Source organism: Topomyia yanbarensis, chromosome 2 (assembly GCF_030247195.1).
Source record: "Topomyia yanbarensis strain Yona2022 chromosome 2, ASM3024719v1, whole genome shotgun sequence".
Classification (NCBI taxonomy): Eukaryota; Metazoa; Arthropoda; class Insecta; order Diptera; family Culicidae; genus Topomyia; species Topomyia yanbarensis.
In genome coordinates, this window is record NC_080671.1 from 460,209,125 (window position 1) to 460,232,444 (window position 23,320).

At 35.6% G+C, this 23,320-nt stretch overlaps 1 protein-coding gene across 2 annotated transcripts in view; it reads right to left on the reverse strand.

Moving 5' to 3' along the window:
* LOC131685975 (dynein axonemal intermediate chain 7) overlaps positions 1-23,320 on the reverse strand; it is a 102,170-nt gene that overhangs the window by 52,983 nt on the left and 25,867 nt on the right. For both annotated transcript variants that reach the window (XR_009304901.1, XM_058970035.1), the window contains exons 4-7: positions 18,619-18,797; positions 18,363-18,556; positions 17,960-18,286; positions 16-1,189 (exon numbers count right to left, since the gene is read on the reverse strand). Coding sequence is in view for 1 of the 2 variants with exons in the window: in XM_058970035.1 (XP_058826018.1) it covers positions 16-1,189; positions 17,960-18,286; positions 18,363-18,556; positions 18,619-18,797 (1,874 nt within the window). In the remaining variant the exon portion in view is untranslated. The remainder of the gene's footprint in view (positions 1-15; positions 1,190-17,959; positions 18,287-18,362; positions 18,557-18,618; positions 18,798-23,320) is intronic.

The window sequence follows — 23,320 nt, forward strand, 5'->3', positions numbered from 1 at the left end:
ACTACTGTATCTTACTTCTTGATGTCAGGTTTCAGTTCCCACGTTTGATACGGCAAATTGCTATATCGGTTAGCGGCAAATCCAATGGCCCCCAACCGCCCTATCCGGAACTGGATGGTTAGTTTGTCCTCATTGAATTTCACATCATGAATATCTCTGGTTGTCCATTTCCCCACATACTCCCTCTCCCTGTCCACCATAACGTAATTGCCCACCTCTAGAATATCTCCGTAGTCAACCGCTTCGTCGTCCGAGTCGAATTTGCTCTTCTGCACAGGCTTCTTCCGTTCCCTTTCCCGCGCTCGTTCCTCCGCTCGCATAAATAATATACTATGTCTGCCTTGCTCCGCTTTTCCCACAGTAGCAACAATTTCCTCAATTTTGAAATCAAACTTTGGTGTTTTAGTGTCAATCAGTTCGTCTAAATCTTTCATGAACTTTGAAAATAGATACTGCTTCTTTCGACTGCTACTGACTGGTTTTCCACCATCATTATCGGAATCATCATATTCACCCGGATCGTCACTTTCCTCCGGTAGCGATGGGTAGCACTGTTTGCTTTTACGGTCCCAAATTTTCAGTATCTTGCTACCGCAGCCTGGTGGATACATATAGGAGGGTAGTTTTGTTTCGTAAATGATATTGGTTATGGCAGTACAGGATGGTGCTTTACTAAGTTTCTTTTTCTTCTCGCGAGACTTTTTCCCGCCGCTCAACATACGCTGGCTTTTTTTCTTATCGTCCTGTGGAACAATTTTCACCGTATAATTTTCCGGCAGCTTTGGCACTACAAAGTCCGACACGATTGAGCTGAGAGCCACGTGCGGTGGAATATCGAGGATGTTGAAATCTTCAATGTACTTTGTCCGCCGGTCTCGGGATGCTTTGGCTTTGCGCTCCTTGGAGGCCTGCACCATCTGCTTGTGCTTCTCCAGGTATTTGGAGAAACTGGGTTCCGATTCGAGTGTTTCTTCCATCTGCTCCCAGCGGCATACAATCGGCGGCTCGAACCAGAACACTGTCTCCGGCAGCTCCAGTGTTATCAGGGCCAGCTTGTCGAGGTTTTCCTCCATCTGTTTGATCTCGGCTTCGATTTCCTCGGGCAGCCGGCGCACCCCTGGCTGTGGAGTGGGTGGCGGTCGGTACGGTTGATAGAATTTCTTTTTCGTTAGTTTTCCTGGCTGGGGCACTGCGGAGGTGGGAAAAATAGGAAGCAGACATTCAATGATGTTATTCCGCAGATAGTTTGAAACTGTGATGTGAATATGAAAGCAGGAATGTTACTCCCTTCAAGCTAGTCTTGTTCTCGCATGGAATGGGATAATGGGACTTTTTTGTAGTTTGGTCAATAGGCTAATCAAAATGGCATTGTATTGTGCTTGCGTTTACGTAAGAATTATTCTCTTTCTGTTATTATTTTGTCTGTAGCATTGTGCATTGCTCGGTTCAATCCCAATACTGAATTTTACGGCAAATTGCCATGACTAATATTTTGATTTGATGATGATGGTGGTGATGGTTTATGAAATGAAAAGATGAACCATCTACTGAGTGCCTACAAAGTATAGGAAAAGCAGTAACATTTTCTCTCCTAAACTTCCTTGTAAATGCCAGAAGGTGGCTGTCGTTCAAGCTTCGCAAGTGACATCTCTTGGCGTGTGCAAGGGGGCTAAGAGGGCTATAGCCCCCCATTAATGTTCTGGAATATTTATAGTTATTCAAAAAAATAATCAAATCTTTGAGCATGCGATTATAATTCACGATCGGTTTTGTCATTCCATGTAGTTTCGGAATAAGAATAAAAAATAACCCCAATGATGAAAACCTCAAAGCTCTTCTGCATAACTAAAAAAGTTAATGTAATGAAAAAGCGGTGCAAAAAGGCGTACTTTGAAAACCTTCTATCCAACACGACTTATTCAAAACTTTGGAAAAATATTAATACCATTTTTGATCATTCAAAGTCGGATATTCCCATCAGGCAAATTTGCAATGATATCAGAGTCACTGAGACTAAAAAAGTATGGGATGTTTTCAACGAATATTTCTCTAGTATTGACAAATATTTGGCTGACAATATTCCCACGAGTCCTAACTCAAATCTTATTGCAAATATACAAAACGTCCAAGAAACAATCTTCTTGCGTCCTGCAAGATCCTTTTGATTAAAGGCCTCGAAAAAAATAACAGCTGTGGTCCTGATAAGATCCCCGCTAGAATTCTTAAGAGTAACTGTACCACTTTTGCAAACATCCTAACCAAAGCTTTTAATTTAATAATTCAAACAGGAAGGTAGCCACACTGTTCAAAAATAGCCCGAGTAATTCAAATTTTCAAAGCTGGTGATCCAAACCAACCTCGCAAGTATTGACCAATTTCAACATTGTGCGTTTTCAATAAAATTCTTGAGAAATTGCTCATCACTCGACTACTCGAGTTTTTGAACAAACACAACATAATTTACAACTACCAGTGTGGGTTCAGACAGGGCTGCAGCACTTTAATTGCAATGACCGAACTAATTGACTCCATCATTAGTCAAATTGATAGCAAAAGAATTTTTGGTGCCATTTTTCTGGACCTAAAAAAAAGCATTCGATACTCTGGATCACTCAATCCTACTTAAGAAATTAGAATGCTATGGTATCAGGGGATTAGCAAATCATATTATTCGTAGCTATCTGTCGTATAGGAACCAATTCGTATCTATTGGAGACTCTTGTAGCTGTTAAAGACCAATAGAAATAGGAGTGCTCTAAGGCAGTAATATTGGGTCACTGTTATTTTGAAGTAGAATATTTCTAACCTTTCAAAAAATTTTCTGAGTTATTTTCCCAGTTTTCAAATGCGATTAACTTCCGTTGTAATGATCGAAATCTCTATATTTTTGCGCTATCTGATCGGAAAAATGTGCATGTATATTGTATTTGATCCCGTAAAATGTACGTCTATTTTAGATATCGAAAATAATGTATTTTGTAAAGGCGGTAATTATCTGCGCTGATTGGTCCGAAAAATTCAACCAAGCAGCGAGCGTTGCTAGGACTGCCTACGTTTTGTGTCAGCTCAAACTTTTCGGTTGGAATGTATTCTATGACTGCCACCAGGCATCATTCCATCCAATGATGCACAGGCGTGGCGTGCATACAATGATCAGCACACATCGCAGAAAAAGCAGAACGCTCCTTTTTCGGAGTTCAATACGCGGATTGCAAATGTGCGCGTGCGAAGAGGTGGTTGAGTGCGAAAGACTCCGTTCTTTTGCTCTTAAAATTATGCGTGGCGGGCTCAGATAAATTCATCATATGGTTAATTTTTTTTTGCAAGCGGTAGCAGAGATGCCAGATTTGAAGATTTGTCTTCATTTTGAAGACATGTGTAGATGTATTTTTAACCCATTCATGCCCATGTTATTTGTGGACAACAACGATTTTAAACAGTTATAACTATAATCATAATATATAATCAAGTAAGGCTCATAAATGTGACTTTTGCCTTCCATTTGAGTATTAACAGGTACTAGGATCAGCTCTAGAACTGAAGTTATTGCAATCAGTCTGATTGGATTCCGAAGAAGCAGTGGTGTAAGAGACAGTTTACGTCAACGACTGAAAATTATTTTTTCACATATCTCCGTTATGTTGCTATATTATTGAAAACTGATAAAACCTAACAATTTGTACTGTCTTTGGCTACGTTTTCCATGCAATTGGACTATTGTAAATATTTTAGGAGAATTGTATTGAGCATTGGAAGGTAAAAATTGAGCAGCTTCTAGCACTGCAAGGAAAGCACCTATTTTTATGGAAAAAGGTTTTTCGTTTTGCTTGACCCCACCGTTTTCAAGGAAAAATAGTTTTGAAAGCCTACATACACTAGAAAAAAGTTGGGAATGAAAAAGTTAATTTTGAAGATAAATTTGCTCGGTTGCCTGACTGATTTCTGGCAGAATTCTGTATAATATGTTTCTGCCGTTGATTTGATACTCGAAAACTGGGACAACTTTTTACATATCATCTATGTATATGCTGTTATAAACACAGTTTAATTGTATAACTGCTGCATGTATGACGGGATTTGTACATCCACATTAAGACCGGTTTATTTTATGTTCAGCTAAATGAAAAATCATTTAAAAACTTATTTCGCAGTTCAACTAGTGAAATGCTCCATTAAAAGTAATGTTCTGGCACCAGCAATACCAGATTTACAGACATGTCGGAATTTTACAGACTACAAACGTAGTTAGAAATCTACAGACTTTTAAAAGAGTAATAGTTTTTAGCAAAATTGTACTAGAATAATTGTCGGGGAGACCGAGGAGTGTTGAAACAATTTTTTGTTTTTATTAGATAAATCGAAAAAAACTGTCATTCGATGATTGCTTATTTTTAAATTTTAAAGAATTAAAGAAATCAATAACAAAGCATCAGTATATTGATTTTTGTAACAGTGCTCTCTTTGTTTCAACTCTTCTCATGCCAAGGTAAGTTGAAACAGCAATGAATGTGAGTTGAAACAAGTAACCAGTTACTTTAAATATTATCAAAAAGTTGTCAAATTGTGTCATTTTTATTCGTTCACACTAAGATGATTCCTTAAAATGATATGCATTCTTATCGATATTTTTCACAATGTATATCTATGTATAAATGGCCAAATGTTTTGAAAATTTGTGTTAGATTTTGGTTACAAATGCAGGAATTGCTGCACTTATCTCACAATAATAACAGTAAGATACTATACCAAACCACTAATTAACTATAACTGTAAAATCAAGAAATTTGATACCCATTTATCATATATTTAGGTATGTATTATTTTCTAACCACTTACCCTAGAACATTCTACATTTATTACAATAGTTGATATGACCAGTGATGCTATTTATGACTACGAGTTTATGAAAACAGGTAATTTGGCATAAATGTCGGTAGCATTTAGTTCATTTTGGATTATGCCCGATCAGAAGAGCATAACAAAACAATTACACTATTATAACTATGGTTGATATTTATAACAACTGGAGTTATATTCAGATAACTGAATTGAAAGTGGATTGCGGACAGTTTTCTTTACTATCAATATTATAACATAATCTATTATGAGACCATCAATTTATGAATTGATCGTTTGTTACTAGGTCACTGTCATTAGATGATTATATCTAATACAGTTCTGTCACAGAGGACGTATACTTTTGGAAAAAAAAATCTCATTTAGTTTTAACTGTGATGAAATCATATCAAATTTTGTTACAAATTTGTTCCCATTAGCCAGCTTTTTGTTTTATTTTTTGTTATTTTAACAACTAACCAGCCGGATTTATAACATGTTCTGCTTCAAAATATTTTTGAAATAAATAAGTCCAGTTGTTATAAATCAGTTATGCCCTTCTGATCGGGTGGTCACTTCGCTCCAAGCTTCGGAAGCTGATAGGAGTAAACAATTAGAACAAACGCATATTCCGTGGTTTTAAACGGCCTAGATCTAATAAATTGAGAATGTTGATCACTGTTGGCAATTCAAGAAAAAATAATCTTGATTATTATTAATTGTTCAGGGACGTTAATGTAATTATAACATTGCAATAAGACTAGGAGTTCATCATCGAGGAGAGTTGAAACAAGGTGTTTCAACTCTCCTAGGTCGAGAAGTAAGACTTGATCCATAATTTACAATTTAAACATCGCAAAGATAGAAAGAAACGCATACAATTCATAAATGTTAACTCTTAGACTACATAATAGTGATATTTTCATGATTGAACATCACTTAATATCATATTTATACCAATTTGAAGAAAATAACGAAAACTTACTTTTGCTCATTTTTTGTAGTGTGTTTGCCGTAAATACTCAACCACTCATTTAACGTAGTTGGCGTGTATTGGAGGGTATGTGGACACGATATAAATAAAACAAATGCAATGTTATTTTATCCCTAACGGTACTGTTTCGCTAGTAATGGGTGCTGTTTCAACTCTCCTCTCTTTCAAATCTCATCGGTTTCCCCTATTCGACTGCGAGCGATTCCTTCATTGATAGTATTCTAATTTCAATCTATTTTTAAATTAATATTCTAGTGTAACTAGGATTTACACAACCATCTAGAGACATTTACAGACTTTTTCAGACTTCTACAGAGAGAGATTTCATAAAAAAACATGTTGCATCGCTGCCTGGCACTATATTCGTTGTTGGTTATAATCATACGTGGCAATCGCAGGATTATTGCGAAAACTCCACGCTAAGAAACCTGCTTGGTGAAGGTTTGAACATATTTTGTATTGGACATTCGCCTTAACTCTCTAATGCTGACGTTCCACGCGCAAATGCCCTTCTGCTGGCTCTTACCTGTAGAGTAAGTACAATTTACAGTAAGTCCAAAAACTATTTGTTATCCGATTTGGCCCTTAATTTACTTTATTTGTAAATGCCATACTCTAAAGTGGCCTTTTTCTAAAAATATTCAGCAAAACGAATACATTTTGATCCCACTATACATATGTGTAATTAAATATTCAATAATCAGGGCCGGTGAGTAATGTGAGTAGTAAAGGTAGTCCACTTGAAAATAATCGAGTTGGTAAATACCCACTCGAAACTATGGAACAAACCTAACATTTGAATTTTGCCACGCATGTGTCTCGGGTGCACGTGTGAAGCTTTCGAGGTATAACCAAGATTCCATTTGCACAAACGCGTCGCAAGTGATTTATGTGAATGTATTGCAAGCGTATGTAAAGGTAGATGGTGTAAAATACACCTCTAAAAATATAATCATAACTTAGCTATAGACCATCAATTGGGAGAATTTAATTAATGGTATCATTTAGCCAACATTATACTCTGAAATCACAATCACTTAGAAAATATTCAGGAACATGAAAATATTCAATTTTTCAAAATCATTATAAATTGCTCTTTGAAAAATGGACAGGGCAAAACGCACCTGTGCATGGGGTAAAATGCACCACAACAGCGGGGGGGGGGGCACTGTACATCATAACAAATATTGAAATAGCTGGCTTTTAATGCAGAAGATAGCAAAAATTGCAGCATTTGAATTAACAGCCTAAGTGTGTTTTACTTCACTGCGGTTATGTCTCTGACATTACCTACCCATTTTTTTAATTATATATCAATGACCTAGGTAGACTCGGGTTTAAAGAACTCCTCGTCTTTTCGCTGATGACACAGCGTTGTTCTACCCGAACAATAACTGCCTGGATATTATGCACGACATTGAATCAGATTTAAAAACACTAACGACGTATTTCAACGAAAACCTTCTTTCCTAGAACCTATCAAAAACAAAATATATGCTGTTTCGTTCATCTAGAAAAGCTATAGGCAAACAATAATATACACAATATATACGCGAACGGAGGTCTTAGTGGAATGTACGTAATGTTTCAAAGGTTTTCTTCCATTTAATTCCACTATGTTGGAATTAAATGGAAGAAAACCTTTGAAACATTAATAATTATACATCCACAATGTTTTGCATAATACTATTGCTCATAACAATTTAGAATTTACAACAGGCATTCGAGCTTACAGCACTAGACATACCAATCATTTATTATACTCCAGAGTATCCACGAACCTTGGTCAAAAACGTCTTTTTTTCATCGGACCTAAGTTACTCAACCAGCTTCCTACTGATTTAAAGCAAATAACATGTCGCATTCGTTTCCAAACACAATTGAAATTAATTTTTAAAAACAAAATAGGAGAATTTTTAATTTAAACTTCGTTCACCACCAATCGAGCTTATTCCTTCAGTAATAATTGGTTAACATTTTGCCTTTCTCATATACAAAGGTTATGCAATCACTCTGAAAAACGTCAACCTAATCCCGGCCCCGAGGGCCGAGTGTCATATCCCATTCTTTTTAATAAAAATAATTGATAAATGCATTTTTTTCTTGCAATAAGTAATAAATAAATTTAAATTATTATAAACTTCCTGCAAAGCTACGATGGGACCCTTAAAAGGAATTTTTTCCGCTGGGTACTCGCCGTAGCTACTTCTTGTCAAATTTTGTGTTTCGTCGGTCTCGCATTGTTTGTTTTTTGTTCTCAGCGTTTCCGCGATTTGTAACTTTGTTTTGTTGTGCTGTCCTTTTATGTACGCTGAGAACTGATATGTCCACTACCAGGGGGCTCCGTTCGTGAGCTTTTTTGTGTGGGGGTAAGAGGCGGGCCATAAAATAAAAAAAATAAAAGTCGGACTAATTAACTGCTGGCTACAGTCCCTGGAATTCCAATTGATGGTTCGTATAAGTCTTAAACTTTTTAGTTCCTGACTAATTTCAGATAATTTCTGCACAATTTGTTCCATTACACTAAACTTGCTTGTCTGAAATTTATAGACAGAAGCTTTCTTCTATGAACATTTTCTTTATTTTTTGGGTCGAATAAAAAATATAAATTCTTAATTTTCTTTAAGCAAAAAAAATTAACAGTCTATTACCTTTCCCTGGACAAAACCAGCCTAGAGGTCGTGCGGCATCCGGCTGGTTGAAGCATCTCCGCCAAGAATTAATCCAAGTATTCCTCCGTGCCGAGGACTAAATGGCTGGCGGGACTAAAATATGATGAGGAAATGTGTAGTGATCTGATCGAGTATCAGGAATCAGGAATTAGACGATATTGGCTCGATTGGCCCGTTTCCCATTTTATTTGGAGATTTGTGCCTCGTCATGTCTTTTTATCACTTTCCTGGTGGGAAAAGAGGTGAATGAAAAAAAATAGGGGAATGGAAAATGGCAACACAATGCAATCACAATATAAAGTATTAAAAATCCTGGATTATTTACTTTTAGAAGCAATAATGAACCTATCCTTGAGCATTAGCTCCCTGTACAGTTCATCTATGTATTGAGAACGTAGCCAGAAATTTGGCTTGCTGGAGGTTTGGTGAAAATCGAACTTACTGTCCAAATGGCATAATTCCGAAACCGTTACCTTTGAAGTTTTTAAATTATGGAGAATTTATTTTTCAACAAATAGTAACAGATTTCGTGTTTTCAACGAATTTGTTGAGACTATCATTTAATACAACTTTATTGCAGGCATGAATACTATGTGTAGTAGGGTGTCCTAAAATGACATCATGTTAAAAAAGTCATCGGGCTCACTTCTTAAATGAAAGGTTAGGGTATTAGCACCACTTTCGTCGGAGTGAGTTTGCTAAAACGCTTCCTACTGGTGACGAATTTTGATCTTTTGAAAAATGGGCCGATCTTGGATAAAATTTCAAATTTATGCCTGTTGAAGTGGTGCTGAACTGTCTTAGATTTTTTTTTCAGCATTTTCTTTCTGGAGATCCAAACGGAGAAGTTTGGTTAGTTAGTTTGTACAAATTTTGAATGATAAGAGCGGCAGATTCATTAAAACTTAGTAAAAAGTGCAATTTTTGGTGTTTTTCAATATTTTTTCATCAAAACTGGGTATCTACAAAATTTTAAAAGTACAGAAAACACTTCATATAGTTGAGCCGAATTCAGGGGCGTAATTTTGCTGAAGAAAGTGTATAGCTACGGCTAATGGGGTATGAGTTTATTTAAGTTCCAAAAAGTAAATCAGTTCAAATGTGCTTTGACCTCACATTTTTTTTCGAAAAATAAAAGGAAAATGATGAAAAATGACGTTTTCTGTACGTCTTTAGTATGTCAGGATGAGGTTTAATGAGCATCTGATGATTTTTTTTTTGTAACTTAAATTATAAAAATAATGATAACTTTGCTAATGACGCCAAGTCTCTAATTATTTTTGAGGAGTTGATTCTCCATAATTACATCTAGGAGGCATCTTCAACAAAACAATTGTGTCAGAAGATGCGCTGTATTCTGTTGTAAAACTTTTTCGAAGATATTTGCCCCGACTTTGACTATTTCGGAATTATGTGATCTAAAGAGTAAATATCAGTTTTTCAACACTCACCTCACTCTTCTGCATTTTTCTCCACTTCAAAGTTCCTAACATGAAAATAAGACTTTATATACAAAATGTAAGTACGCCAATCAATTCAGCCTTCAAATATACGCCATAACTTGCCATTAACTCGACATATTTGTTTAATTTTAGTGATTTTCAAACCCGCTAGGTGGCTATTAGTATACAAAATAATTTTTAAAAAAAATCGTCAAATGCTCATAAAACCGATTCTGATGTACTAGAGACAAGCAAAAAACACCATTTTTCATCATTTTCCTTCTATTTTCCGAAAAATAATATGCGGACTAAGCCCACTTAAGTTGTTTTATTTTGTAGAGCAGTGTTATTTATTATGAATATCATAAAATGTCAAAAGGTTATTTCACAAAAACTTAAATAAGTTATACCTTATTGGCCGTAGCTATACACTTTTTTCATCAAAATTACGCCCCTGTATTCGGATCAACTATATAAAGTTTTTTTCTGCACTTTTAAAATTTTGTAGATATCCAGTTTTGAAGAAAAATACTGAAAAACACCAAAAATTTCACTTTTTCCTAAGTTTTAATGGCTCTGCCGCTCTTATAATTCAAAATTTGTACAAACTAACTAACCAAACTTCTCCGTTTGGATCTCCAGAAAAATAAACAATGCTGAAAAAAATCTAAAACAGTTCAGGACCACTTCAACAGGCATAAATTTGAAATTTTATCCAAAATCGACCCATTTTTCAAAAAATCAAAATTCGCCACCAGTAGGAAGCGTTTTAGAAAACTCACTCCGAAGAAAAAAGTGGTCCTAATACCCTAAACTTTCATTTAAGAAATGAGCCCGATGATTTTTTTAACATGATGTCATTTTGAGACACCCTAATGTGTAAGGAGTATATCGAATTATAAAATATTTTATTTATTTATTTATTCGTCAATCAATATATGCTTACATTATACAAATATTAATTGCTTATATACTATCCTGTATTTTTATGTACTATGATGCCGTAAGGAGTTGAAAAACTGTTTTAAACTTGTTCGGGGCATGGTAAGGTCAATACTTTCACAATGCTCGTTATACACAGTCATCATCTGGTTTAGTGGTCCGAATTTAGCATAGTCTGTACGGTGATGACCTATCGCGAACAAATTTCTATTGCGTAATTGACGAGTAGGAGCATATAAATTTAATTTTGACAGTATGTAAGATGAGTCAATACGCTGCATGACGATATCGTTTAGAAACGAGATCATAGCATAGTCCCGACGTTCTTTCAATGTTTGAATATCTATCAACATACAACGTGCTTCATAAGCTGGAAGAGGGAATACTGTCCATCTTAACTTGCGTAGTGCATATAATAGAAACTGTTTTTGGATTGACTCAATTCTCACTTCGTGTTTTTTTATGAATGGTGACCAAACAATACTACAATATTTTAAAATAGACCGAACATATGCTACGTAAAGAGTTTTAATTGTGTAAGGATCTTGAAAGTGATATCCGAAGCGTTTTATAAAATTAAGCATATTACTAGCTCTATGAACAATTGTGTTGTAATGTTCCACAAATTTTAATTTTTTATCTAAGATAACTCCTATATCTCTTATTTTATCGCATTTCTGAACGGTTTGATTACCTAATGTAATTGACACGGAAGCCGTGATTTGTTTTCTGCTAAAAGTCATGAGATTACATTTTTTTAACATTTAATTCCAGTAAACATTTACAACATCATGTATAAAAGATTTGTGTTTCATTGTGAAAAACATTATAGTCATTATTATTTCTAATTTCTAAAAATAGCTTCATAAAAAAATAAAAAATAAGTAAAATAAGAGAGATGTCGTTAACATATAAAATAAAAAGAAGAGGTTCTAAGTGTGAACCTTGAGGAACCTCCGAAGTAACCTTAATTATATCAGATTTCATCTCATAGAATTTTACTATTTGCTGACGATCTGTTAAATACGACTTAATTGAGGAGTCTCATCTCGATTCCCAATTTTTCAAGTTTGAATATTAACATGGGAATGTCGAGCTTATCGAAAGCTTTGCTGAAGTCAGTGTAAAGAGCTTCTATATGATTTCCTTTATCCATGGCATTTAACGAGTAATCAACAAATTCTAAAAGGTTTGTACTAGTTGAACGGCCTTTAAAAAATCCATGTTGTGAATTTGTTATTTTATGTTTGACTTGGTTGAAAATGGTTTTATTTATGATGGATTCGAAAAGTTTGGGAAAGCAAGACAGAATGGCAATTCCACGATAATTGCAAATATCAGATTTTTTATCCGATTTATAAATAGGTATTAAAAAAGATTTATTCCAATCTTTTGGGAAAATACCAGATTCTAGTGACTTATTGAACAGCCAGAATAAAGGTGACGTAAGCTCAGTTGCTAAATGCTTTATGAAAGCAGGTGGAATTCCATCAGGTCCTGAGCCTTTAGTGGCATCTAGATCATTGAGACCAGACAAGATATCTTGAACATTAATGTGACTGACACCAACATCCCTTGAATAATCAGGAAAATAAGAAAAATATTCAAAGTCACGATCATTGTCTGAATAGTTAGAATAAGTTTCTTGAAAAAATGTTGCGAAGAGATTACAAATATCTTTTGAAGTTTCACCCTCTTTCCCATCTAAAGACATTTTTGATGGGAAGTTGCATGAATTCAACTTAGTTTTGATGTAATTAAAAAAGTTTTTTGGGCATGACTTGATCTCATTTTCAGTTTTTGCATTATATACAGTTAGTGCCGAATAAATAGCCAAAGTTAGTTGGTCACGAATGTTGAGGTATTTTTCCAAATTATCCTGATTATTGTGTTTTCTGTAAATTTTGTGAGCTTTTTGGTTCCGATTTTTCAAATTAATAATTTCCTTGTTAAACCAAACTGGATTTTTGGATGCATGATTTCGTCGTTTTTTCGTGAGTGGAACTTCCTCCTGTATTATTTGCCATAAAGTATTATAAAAGATCTCCACTGCACATTCAATGTTCTCTTGATTCTTTAAAAGGGACTGCCAATTAGCACTGCTTAATTTATGTTTAATATTTTCATTATTTGCTTTTCTATAATCGAAGACGTCCTCGAAGTCACAATCAATGGAATTATGATTCTTGTGCACAAAAATAGAGAATTCTATTGCTGTGTGAAATGTTTCATTTTTCCATAAGGGAGAATGATATTCATCAACACCGAAATATTCACTAATGTTTGTTAATAGAATACTAAATAACGATTGTGTTGATTTTTTATATGGTTTTTTTGATTGAGTCCTAGCAATGCAATTTTCTCAAACATATAATGTAATGTTTCGTTTTCACCAACGACAGGAAGTAGAATGCTCTCATTTTCAGAGTCAGGAATAAAATTGCGCTGATTAAAATCACCATAAATAAGAACTTTAAATTCTGGAGGAAAATTAGAGATTATTTCTTCAGCTTCTTGAAAGAAAATCTCATATGTTGATTTGCATTTGCAGTACACTGAGACAAAAATGTGGATTTCATCAGCGATATGTGCTTTAACCCATACATGTTCAAATTCTTTGAATTTTGGTGAGACAATAAGATCGGAATTAAATGTAGATGAAACTGCGATGAGAACTCCTCCGCTTGGCTTTCTTTAGGTTAGTCGTAAATCACGATCATCTCTAAAAACATTATAGTTACTACCAAAAACCTCTTCACTTTTTACATCCTCATTCCAACTTGTTTCGGTACCTAGAATTATCGAAAATGAGGAGCCTAATATATTCTTATGGATTTCGTTCAACTTTACGGCGCTCCTCATTCTATTAAAATTTTGACAGTAAACCAAAATTTCAGTGGCTTTTGAAGAAGTTGGTTGTGATTCGTTATTCGTAAAAATATTGTTTAAAACTATTATACTGTTACCAGCTGCGTCATGCTTGTCCTGGTCTGCCTCTGAGAAGTGCGTTAAAATTGGCGAAATTTACGAAATGTTCCTTAATCATTGCTCAGCAAGCCTTGGAAAGGAAGTGACGTTATATTGAACAATTTGCTGCGAATCTAAAGTTCTCCTTCATTTCAGAGTGAAATCAAGGGAAAAGCTTCAGAAAGTTTCAAGAAAGACGAGATTGTCTTCCCAGGACCAATACGAAAGAGTGCCGTAAAGAAGAAAGACGCGAGGGATTACATTCTGAACAGGACAAGACAAGCGGTGTATGAAGACTATTGCGAGTTGTGTTTATTTTGGAAAAAGGACTCAAGAGTTTATTTAGTTTCTGAAAAGGGACTATAAAAGGATAAGTATTTTGTTGTTTTTTATAGTTTAATTTTCCTTTTGAATTTATTTTGTTCATTTTATTCATTTTCTATACTATGTTTCCTGTAGTCTTTTACGTTTTAGTCACTTTATTTTAACTTAATTTCTACATTTCGTCATAGATGTTGTTGATCCTGATTCAATTGAGCTGATCGACGCTTTAAAAATTATAGGGTTGTGTACAGGACACGACCACGGTGACATTAAAAATATAGCTTTTTTCAAGAGCGTGCAAATGAATTTTATCTATCACACATATCGACTCACGTTCTTGATGACTCGCCTGTTTTCATATATTACAATTTGCTATATACCCTCCCAATTAAAACATAATTTATTGAAGGTCATTTCACGGTAATCTATTATTACAATTAATCAAGTATCTCACTAGGTGATTGACATTATTTGGCTGATCCATCTAGTAAAAATAGGCTGGTCTGACTAGAGAATATATTCAAAAGAAAAGTTTCATATTGAGAACTGTGATGAGGAAGCCCACGCCCGCCAATGGAAATATACAGATTCTCCATGAAATATGAAATTTCATTTTCCTTATAAATTTTCAATAATGTACTAATTAACTTAAGTAAACAATCTTAAGGTTAAGTATTTCTTGATCGATTAGTGGTTGAACAAATGAAATTATTTGATAAATTACATTGTTATACAACGTTCGCACTACCAGTTAAAACGGGTTTTAATGCTATCTAGGTGACATTTTTCTTGTTGCTAATTATTATAACGTATTATAACTCTGTAGTGTAAACATTGTGTTAATAAACCAATTCTGCAGCGTTTTATGTTATATAGGTGTTTTATGTGGTAATAGGAATGACATAATTATATCTTCAGTACAGCGGTTTGTTTCATAATTTAAAACAGATTTATTTTAAAATTTAAATTGGTATACCCAACCGTTCTATTTGTTGTATACTTTAAAACGCGATTAGAACCGTGTTTTAAGTACATAGAGCAGAACAGATACTCTGACTGCATAAACTGGGAAAACAATTTTAAGTCCAGTAACGCTTAAGACATGGCTTGAATTTTAATCGAAAAAGAACACCCGCTTAAACTGTTGCTGGGACGGTAAGTTCTGTTTTAAAATTTTCCGTTTTGTGCAGTACGAAACAAAAGTGTTTGAAATTAGAAAACAAAAAGTTCTGCTGGGAATGTGATTGTTTCCGATGCAATTACACTCAGGTTTTTTACGCGGGAGATACAGGCCGCGTAAATGAAAACCGCGTAAATTTCAAAATACGCGTAAAAAATACCGCGCAAAAAACCGCGTAAAAAACCTTAGTGTACTCTCCTATATAAAATACAACGCTGCTGAACAGTGCAATAACTACAGAAGCACGTTGTCAGATGCCTTACTGATAAAAAACATATAACCGAAATATGAAAGCCAATATGCTCTTTACCCTACGCAGCTACAAAGCGCCATAAAAATGGATTAACACGTTATAACGCACACGCATGCATAAAAATAAATGTTTTTTTTCAACGCAACACTCTCAAGCAGCACACATAAGTCGCATCCTGCCATATTGAATTAAATCCAAACCACCCCACCCACCCACTTTGCAAATCATTCTGTGACACCGTGCTGGTACCCGAAAAATCCGCACACGGCCACCGCTGCCAAAAATGCATAGCGTCTACCGCTTAGTGTAACGTCCAGACGCTGCCGCCATGATCTTACCCGTTCGACATAAGAACAAAAACTGATTCGAACGTGTACGCGTCACCTCTATTTATAAACTAACCGTATATAGTTTAATCACTTAGATGCTAGTGTGTGAAAATGCCAACGTTGCCGAAAATCGATAGCGCTTATTGCATCGCCCGGAGACGATGTTGCTCGTATTGGATATTAGCAACAACTGATTTAAACGGACATGCGTCACTTCTATTTATGACTTTTCGTGTTTGATTGAGCTACTAAGGTGCCCTCTAATGACGGCTGTGTCTGAGAAATCTGCCTCACGAATGGTAATTTTCCCGTTTTTCGTGAACTTTTCGTGAACTTTTTAACAATTTCCAAAAGTCTACTTTTAGTAAAATGCATAAACAACTTTACACCGAGAAAAGTTTTGACGGAACACACTAATTTGTAACGCGTCGGTACGAATCAACAACAACAGGTATGTAGCCTTGGGCTCGCTTACTCCTTCGAATCAAGTAGATTAAATTTATTGATTGAAAATCGGGATCGGGTCGGGCACGGTTTTTAATTTTGTTTAATGCGGGTGCGGGTCGGGTTTGGGTCGGTTTCGGGTCGGGTACGGGTCGGGTTCGGGTTCGGATTCTTTTTCATGTCCGGGTACGGGTCGAGTTCGGGTTTTGTATTTTTATAAAATCCATTTACAGGTCGGGTTCGGGTAAGCTTACAAAAATAATATTCGTGTTCGGGCCGGGTCCGGGTACGAAATATTCCATACCCACCCATCTCTACGGGAAACTATGACGTTTGATCATGCAAAGCAAAACAAATCTAGAGCTGGAATATATGACTGGATTCTACGATCGAAAATCAGTAGAGTAGTGCAACAGAATACTGGGATTTCATGCCGTGATTTCAAAAGAAAGAAATCTCACTTTGGCGTACACTCCAGCTTGGCGAATTTGTTTGAAGATTGTCAGTCGTAGTATGTGAGCAAGCATGGCAACAAAACGTGGTTGCTCAAAACTGTACCAGGAAGCAGTACAAGCATGCTCTGACCAAGTATAACGAATACTTTGAAATGGACGCTTCATCGTAATAATGGACTTTGGACAAATTTTCATAAATCTAATCCTTCATCCAATTTAAATAAATCTAAGTGAATTTCACTTGTTTTCGTATTTTTGTCATATTCATTTTTTAGTTACTACAATTTGCATGCAAACTTGTTGTCAATTTTCACTCCATGCATTTCGTCGCAGAATTGGCTTATTTTTTAAAATTAAAAAAAAATACTTTGAGAAATGTGTGCATCGGACAGCAATTGAATAATAATCGCACACATTTCTCAAAGTTTTATAACTATGTTTCTATTTCAAAATACATAGTTTGAAATGAATAATAACAACAATTTTCCTAAAATCTACATCATCTAGACACCCAAATATCTTATTGCGTGAAAATTAACAAATTCTATCTTTAAACTACACACCATTTAAAATTCGATACATTATAAACGCTATTGGCATACACTGGAACCATTAAAACCATTCATTGGTGAAAATTTACTTATAATTATAGTTTCGACTTTTGGCCAGGTTTTTAGGGAAATCCGCCTCTGTGCACTGTGGACTGTTGGAAATGTTGCGAAATGATTTTCGTAGTAGTTACTACGTGCAATAGTGTTTTGAATATTTCACAACGAATCTCCCGTAACCTTCCATAAAGCGAGATTGGGCAGAAGAGAGTTTTTGTTTTAAGAGCATTTTGTGAGACAAATTCTTTCTACAAAGCAGTATAAACACCGCATTTAATTAACACACATCCTTGAGACAGATTATTGCTGGCTCGTTTCGAAATTTGCGATTCAAATTTTCAGTGGGAAGCAGACTACACCAGACAAAAATTGTAAATCCCCATCAAATATGAAGCTATTGTAATGCGTTCTATAGCAGATGCCTCACATAAAGTATGATAATATAACAAAATATGGAATCAATAAAGTCGACACCAATTACGATGTATCTAGATCGGGAGGATGTTTACTCACCAGTCCGCAGTAACGATTTCTTTCTGATTTTAACGTTCTGTATCGGCTGCTCCAGATAATCGATGCAATAAACACCGGCGATTATGCGATGGCTTCTCATGTTAACGTCGTGCTCGAACAGATTCAGCGCTTTGGTGCCCTTCTTGGTGCGTTCCTTTTTCATCAGTTCGTCCGCGTGTTCCGTATAAATTTTATCGACATCGATAAACTGGTGCGATCTCTCGTCGTCCTCGGAATCGTCCGGGCGCTTTTCGCGTGGCTCCTCGTAAACGGCTTTAAGGATTTCCTTCCGTTTCTTCCATTCGATACGGCTAATAATTCGTAGATCTGCGAGGGAGCGAAAAAACGAAATAAACATAAAGAAGATGTCAAAATAAAGGCAGGGGCGGATATATTAATTTACCAGCTCGGTGATCCTGGCGGTATGGCATGCCGTACGTCGGACAATAGTCACTGAAATGATCATAACTTATCCATAAACCCCTTATTGCTGAGTGATGGCACTTAACAGCAGCTGGCAGCACCAAATGAAAACCGAGCAGTGGAAAGTCAATATCAGTGTGCTTGCTGTCCTCTTTGGCCTTTTCCTTCGGATTGCTGAAAGCGATAAAACATTACTGTATCGGCTAAATAATTTTACGACACAATCGGTTCATTACAGCTGTGGTGTCGGCATATCTCGGAGCCCGTAAAGTTGTGTTTTGAACACATCCGATTCGTACTTGTGTGTCACTTCGAGCAATCCGGTGAGTTCCATGTCCCGGTTGATGTTGCACAAAATCTTGTACGCCAGCTCGTCGATGTAGTTCGACAGGACTCGTCGGAATTCGGTTTTCATCTGTGAACGGTTTGAATATAGTAGTAAATTACCATGCGTTTCCTCGGGAAAGGGAAATAGTGAATACGGCTAGTGGAAAATGTGGTGTTTGTTGATGTGTACGATAACAGCGGTCTTTTGATGCTCGAGAAGATTTTGTTTTGGAATATTTTGGGTACAACTATATCCATTTTGCTGATGTTAGCCTGCTGCGATTCGTGTTGACTAGAACGCAGTTTTACAGTTGTTGCAACAACATTATCCCGCTCACTACAGAAAGCAATCCACGATTAGACCTTGAAGGAGCGCTTTTACAGCTTTTACGTCGGTTTGTTACCAGAAGAGGAAAAAAAAATGAGAAGAGCGAATACAAGAACGATTTTCACCCAGTTTGCTCAGAAGTTCTTTCAGTTTCTTCTGATACAGGAACAAACCCAATATCGCTAACATTGTGCCTGAAACTGCTTCGATTCATTGCTGCATATTAGTTTCATGTCAAAATCGGAACGAAAGATTAATTGCATTAAATGAAAGCTATGTGAAGGCACGGTTGCTTTCTTTGAAGTTTTCGACAACCACATCGAATATTGAAGACACTAGCAGCTGATTTTAATGGGTTTCCATTCCTGGAACTCGATTGTTTTATATCAGACAAACGCTTCCTATATTGTTTAGCCATCGTTGCATGCATGCTTTTATGAATCATGAACGAACATTCATTCATGCATCTCTGCCCCAGCACTAATCTCATTTTGTGGTAGTTCGATCTCCACACAAGAAAAAAATTGCACAAACTAAATGCATTTTTTTATTATCCGCAATAAAAAGAAATGGTAAATAAATCACTCACATTTTTTTCTAGCCCTTTTTCTGAGCTACCACAAAATCAATTAAATTATAGTTTCTGCGCAGAATTCTTCTTTAGAAAATTCTTAAACAGGCCAAATTTTGTCAACGCTTTAAACATTTAATATCATTAAAAAATGTTGGTTGCAAAACTTCGAAAACAAAGTCACTTCTTGCAGGCACTGCGGGTAAAACTGACACCCCATAGGGGTAAGATCGACATCCCCTTTAATTTCTCTTCTCTCCACGCCCAATCGAACTGTGTCTATCCATCGATTTCCTTGTTCTTTCCTATTTCAGTTGCACATCGAAGAGTTATAGTAAAGCGAGTTTGTATAAATCGTATCGCTTCGGAGCGCATATTCAGCTGAAAGTTTTTTTTTCGAACTAAAAGCAGAGCTTCAGTAAGCATTGTTTTGGTTCTTTTTCTATTGCACATTGTTATGAGAATAAGGTGCACTATTTAATTTGTTCATAAATATTTATTCATATCTGCCAATAATATATTATTGGCAACCTAAACAGCTCACTGATTAGGTCCATAAATACCCAAATCTAGGATTAAATAACAGATTTTAAATATATGCATTGTTCCCATTTAAATAAACTCACATAAAGTACCAAACTATAAAACATTTTGAAAGATTGAAGATACTTATCTCTATAAATAATAAAAGAGATATAAGATTATCTCATTAGTTGTTATGGTATTAAATGATAAATGGTTAAAATAGTTACAGAGTGTTCGAAATGAATATGTTGCTGGAATGCTGAAAACTCTCAATTCTGTTTTAATGTACATATTATTTCACTCATAAAACCGTTATAAAATTGTTATAAAATTGTTCAAATCGGGCATTGAAGCATTTTATAAAACATTGATTAATAACATTTATGCATTGTTGGATCAAAATAGAGCTTTGCATTGTTACTTATTTTGAAATGAACTGCATCCTAATATATACATATTGTCTTTTTTAAGTTTGCCGTGCATTTTTATTCGTGTTGACTAAACCAAACTGACTTACGAGTATTTTTGGTGGATCAGAAGTAGTAAGAATAACATTCCAAGCATATTGTTTTATCCACAGAATGACTAATTGCTAATTTCAGATAAATCGCTTTTCTCTGTGTGTCAAAATGTGTAAAAACGAAATCCAATACATGTGAATCTAACGTGATCATTCTGTCAATGTTAAGCTTTTTTGGTTTATTTTTGTGTACTTGTTATCTAAGCCTCGCTGAAAAGAAGGTTTGCTTCGGAGCGTGTGATTTAATCTCTATTTATAATTATTTTTTATTCCAAAATCGTATGAATTTCATTGTAACGAATATAAATACATCGACAGGTATCGTGTTCAATTAGAATGAGATTCACAGTTTATTTTGAATTCTAATTGGAATATTAGAAAAATTTTGTCAATTTAAAATGACAATTATGCCATCGATTACAATCGATAGTCAGAGCCGTAGCGTAAGGTTGGCTAGGTTGGCCCCCGCCAAAGTCGCCAACCTTAGGAGGGTTCTAACATCTTGATCAGCTGTATAAAATAAGTGAGGTTAAGTTATTTAATGAGTCAGAATAGGAATCCTAGGTACACATGAAATTATTGTTTGAAAGTCGAACTGATAAAGAAAGCCAAAGCAGACAACAAAAAGGCGCATTACTGAGACTCTACCAAAGGTGCCAGAAGACTACAATACGGTCCAGTTTTATAGGAACAAGGGGAAATGTGGCCATGTGCAGTAAAGCAGGCCACCTTTTTCAAGCTGCGGCAAAGATTGTAGAGTAAGGTAGATCAATTATCATAGAAAAGATATCCTCATGCTGTACCATGGAAATTGAAGTCTCCTCGATGCACTCTGTTGTATCTGGTTCAATTGTCACATGGGATTTTTGGTGTTCCTGGAAGCGTTGGAAACTCTTTCTTTTTTCCTCAATTGTCTAAGACCAGGTTCTGTTTGCTTCAGATTTTTGGCTGAACTTTCTCTTGCTGGTATTTTTGGTCTTTCAAGAGAGAAAAAATAATTGTTACAAGGACCCATTTGCTTGGAATTAGTGCCATACTGCATGCATGACGCGTCTCGCTAAGGGTCACCCGACACTAGTTTGAAGGAATAGACCATTTTATACCGTCCGGTGCGATTTTCACTCAAAATCTTCGTTCATTGCAGCAAGGGGTCATTGAAACAGTCAATCCCGTCCTTTAGTAGATCCACGCATGCCAAGTGCGAATCGATAACTATACCATCGATCTCAACTTTGTGATGTAAACGGGCATGTAAACGCGTTAGTTCCTGAAATTCTTGTCGCCAGTAACGTCATTTGTTTGCTTTAGAAAAAATATCACAATTCTGAGCTCATCTAGGCTAACTCTAGAGATATCTGGTACAGCTGAATATTTCTGCGTCTTGCGGAATATTAGAATCCTTCGCACTATCTTTGACCCGAAGAAGATCGGATATGGTCGAACCCAGTTCAATGTGTTTGACTTTAAATGCAAGCTGGGAGTCTTCGGCGACGAATCTTGTTTGACATCCATTTTAGGATCATTTGGGTCAATTCAGGATAGTTTATTCATGCATACACGGATCTAGATCCAGACGCAAAGTGAAAACTGATGAATAGGAAGGAAGAGACAGAAATGATGGGGGATATTATTCGAAAGACAAGTCTGAATTTGATAGGAAAGGAATAACGTGATCAGGCTATATGGCTGGATGTAACCTATTTTATTAGGAACTGGAGCGAAGAGTATGTGAATAATTTAATTAGCAATAGATCTAAAAGCACCTTTGTTTCATTTACTTGTGCTAAAATATGGGTTGGTGTTGTCTGAAAAATAACCGGAAGCAGTGACGGCCCTTGGAATAGTAAATCAAATCTAATGATATCCACCGTAAACAACAGTCCACAAAGCAATTCAAAGTTCCTAAAATTATCTCCTCAGTATATTTGATATTCGGCAGAGTGCCAACATTTATGGTCGTCCTGAAATTTCAAACCGGACACACCTCAAAAGCTCGAAAAAAAGTTCCCGTGAAAAATTTGAGCGCAATCTTTAGACAATGTCATTGAGCGTCGAGATCTGGTGAAATGTTGGAAACAATGCATTTGTGGTACAAGAAAAATTGAGGAAATATTGAATTGAATTGAGATGAAATTTGAGTTTGCAAATGCTGCTTTTATTTTTTGTATGCCAAGTGTTTTAGAAATCCATGAAATATCGAAAAACATTTTTTTTGTTTGTTTTTGAAAATCACAGTTTAAAAATTAAAAGTACCCGAGAGGCAACTTTTGTTTTTCTTACATTTCTAAGGCATTTGGCATAGAAAATAAATCAAGAGCAGCCTTTTTAAACCCCAGTATTAACCCAAATCCAGAGTTATCCAAGTTCCATAAAGGCTATCTTAAACAAATCAGGGTGGCAATAGATCTTGACGTTTCATTATATCCTAAGCCATTTATCATAAAAAATTCGAATTCAATTTTTGAATATTCTAAGGGTCTTTTTGAAATTTTTCACTGGTGAAAATTTTTGCACTTCGACCGTTTTGCGCAACCTCTTAATCTTGTCCGATTGAGCTAAACTTTTGCAAAGAGACTTTTTTTCGAGGTGGTAATGCTGTTGAGGTGCGGCCGGTTATTAAATTCGATGATCACCTGTTTCTTATACATGCCATTGGCACCCTAATAT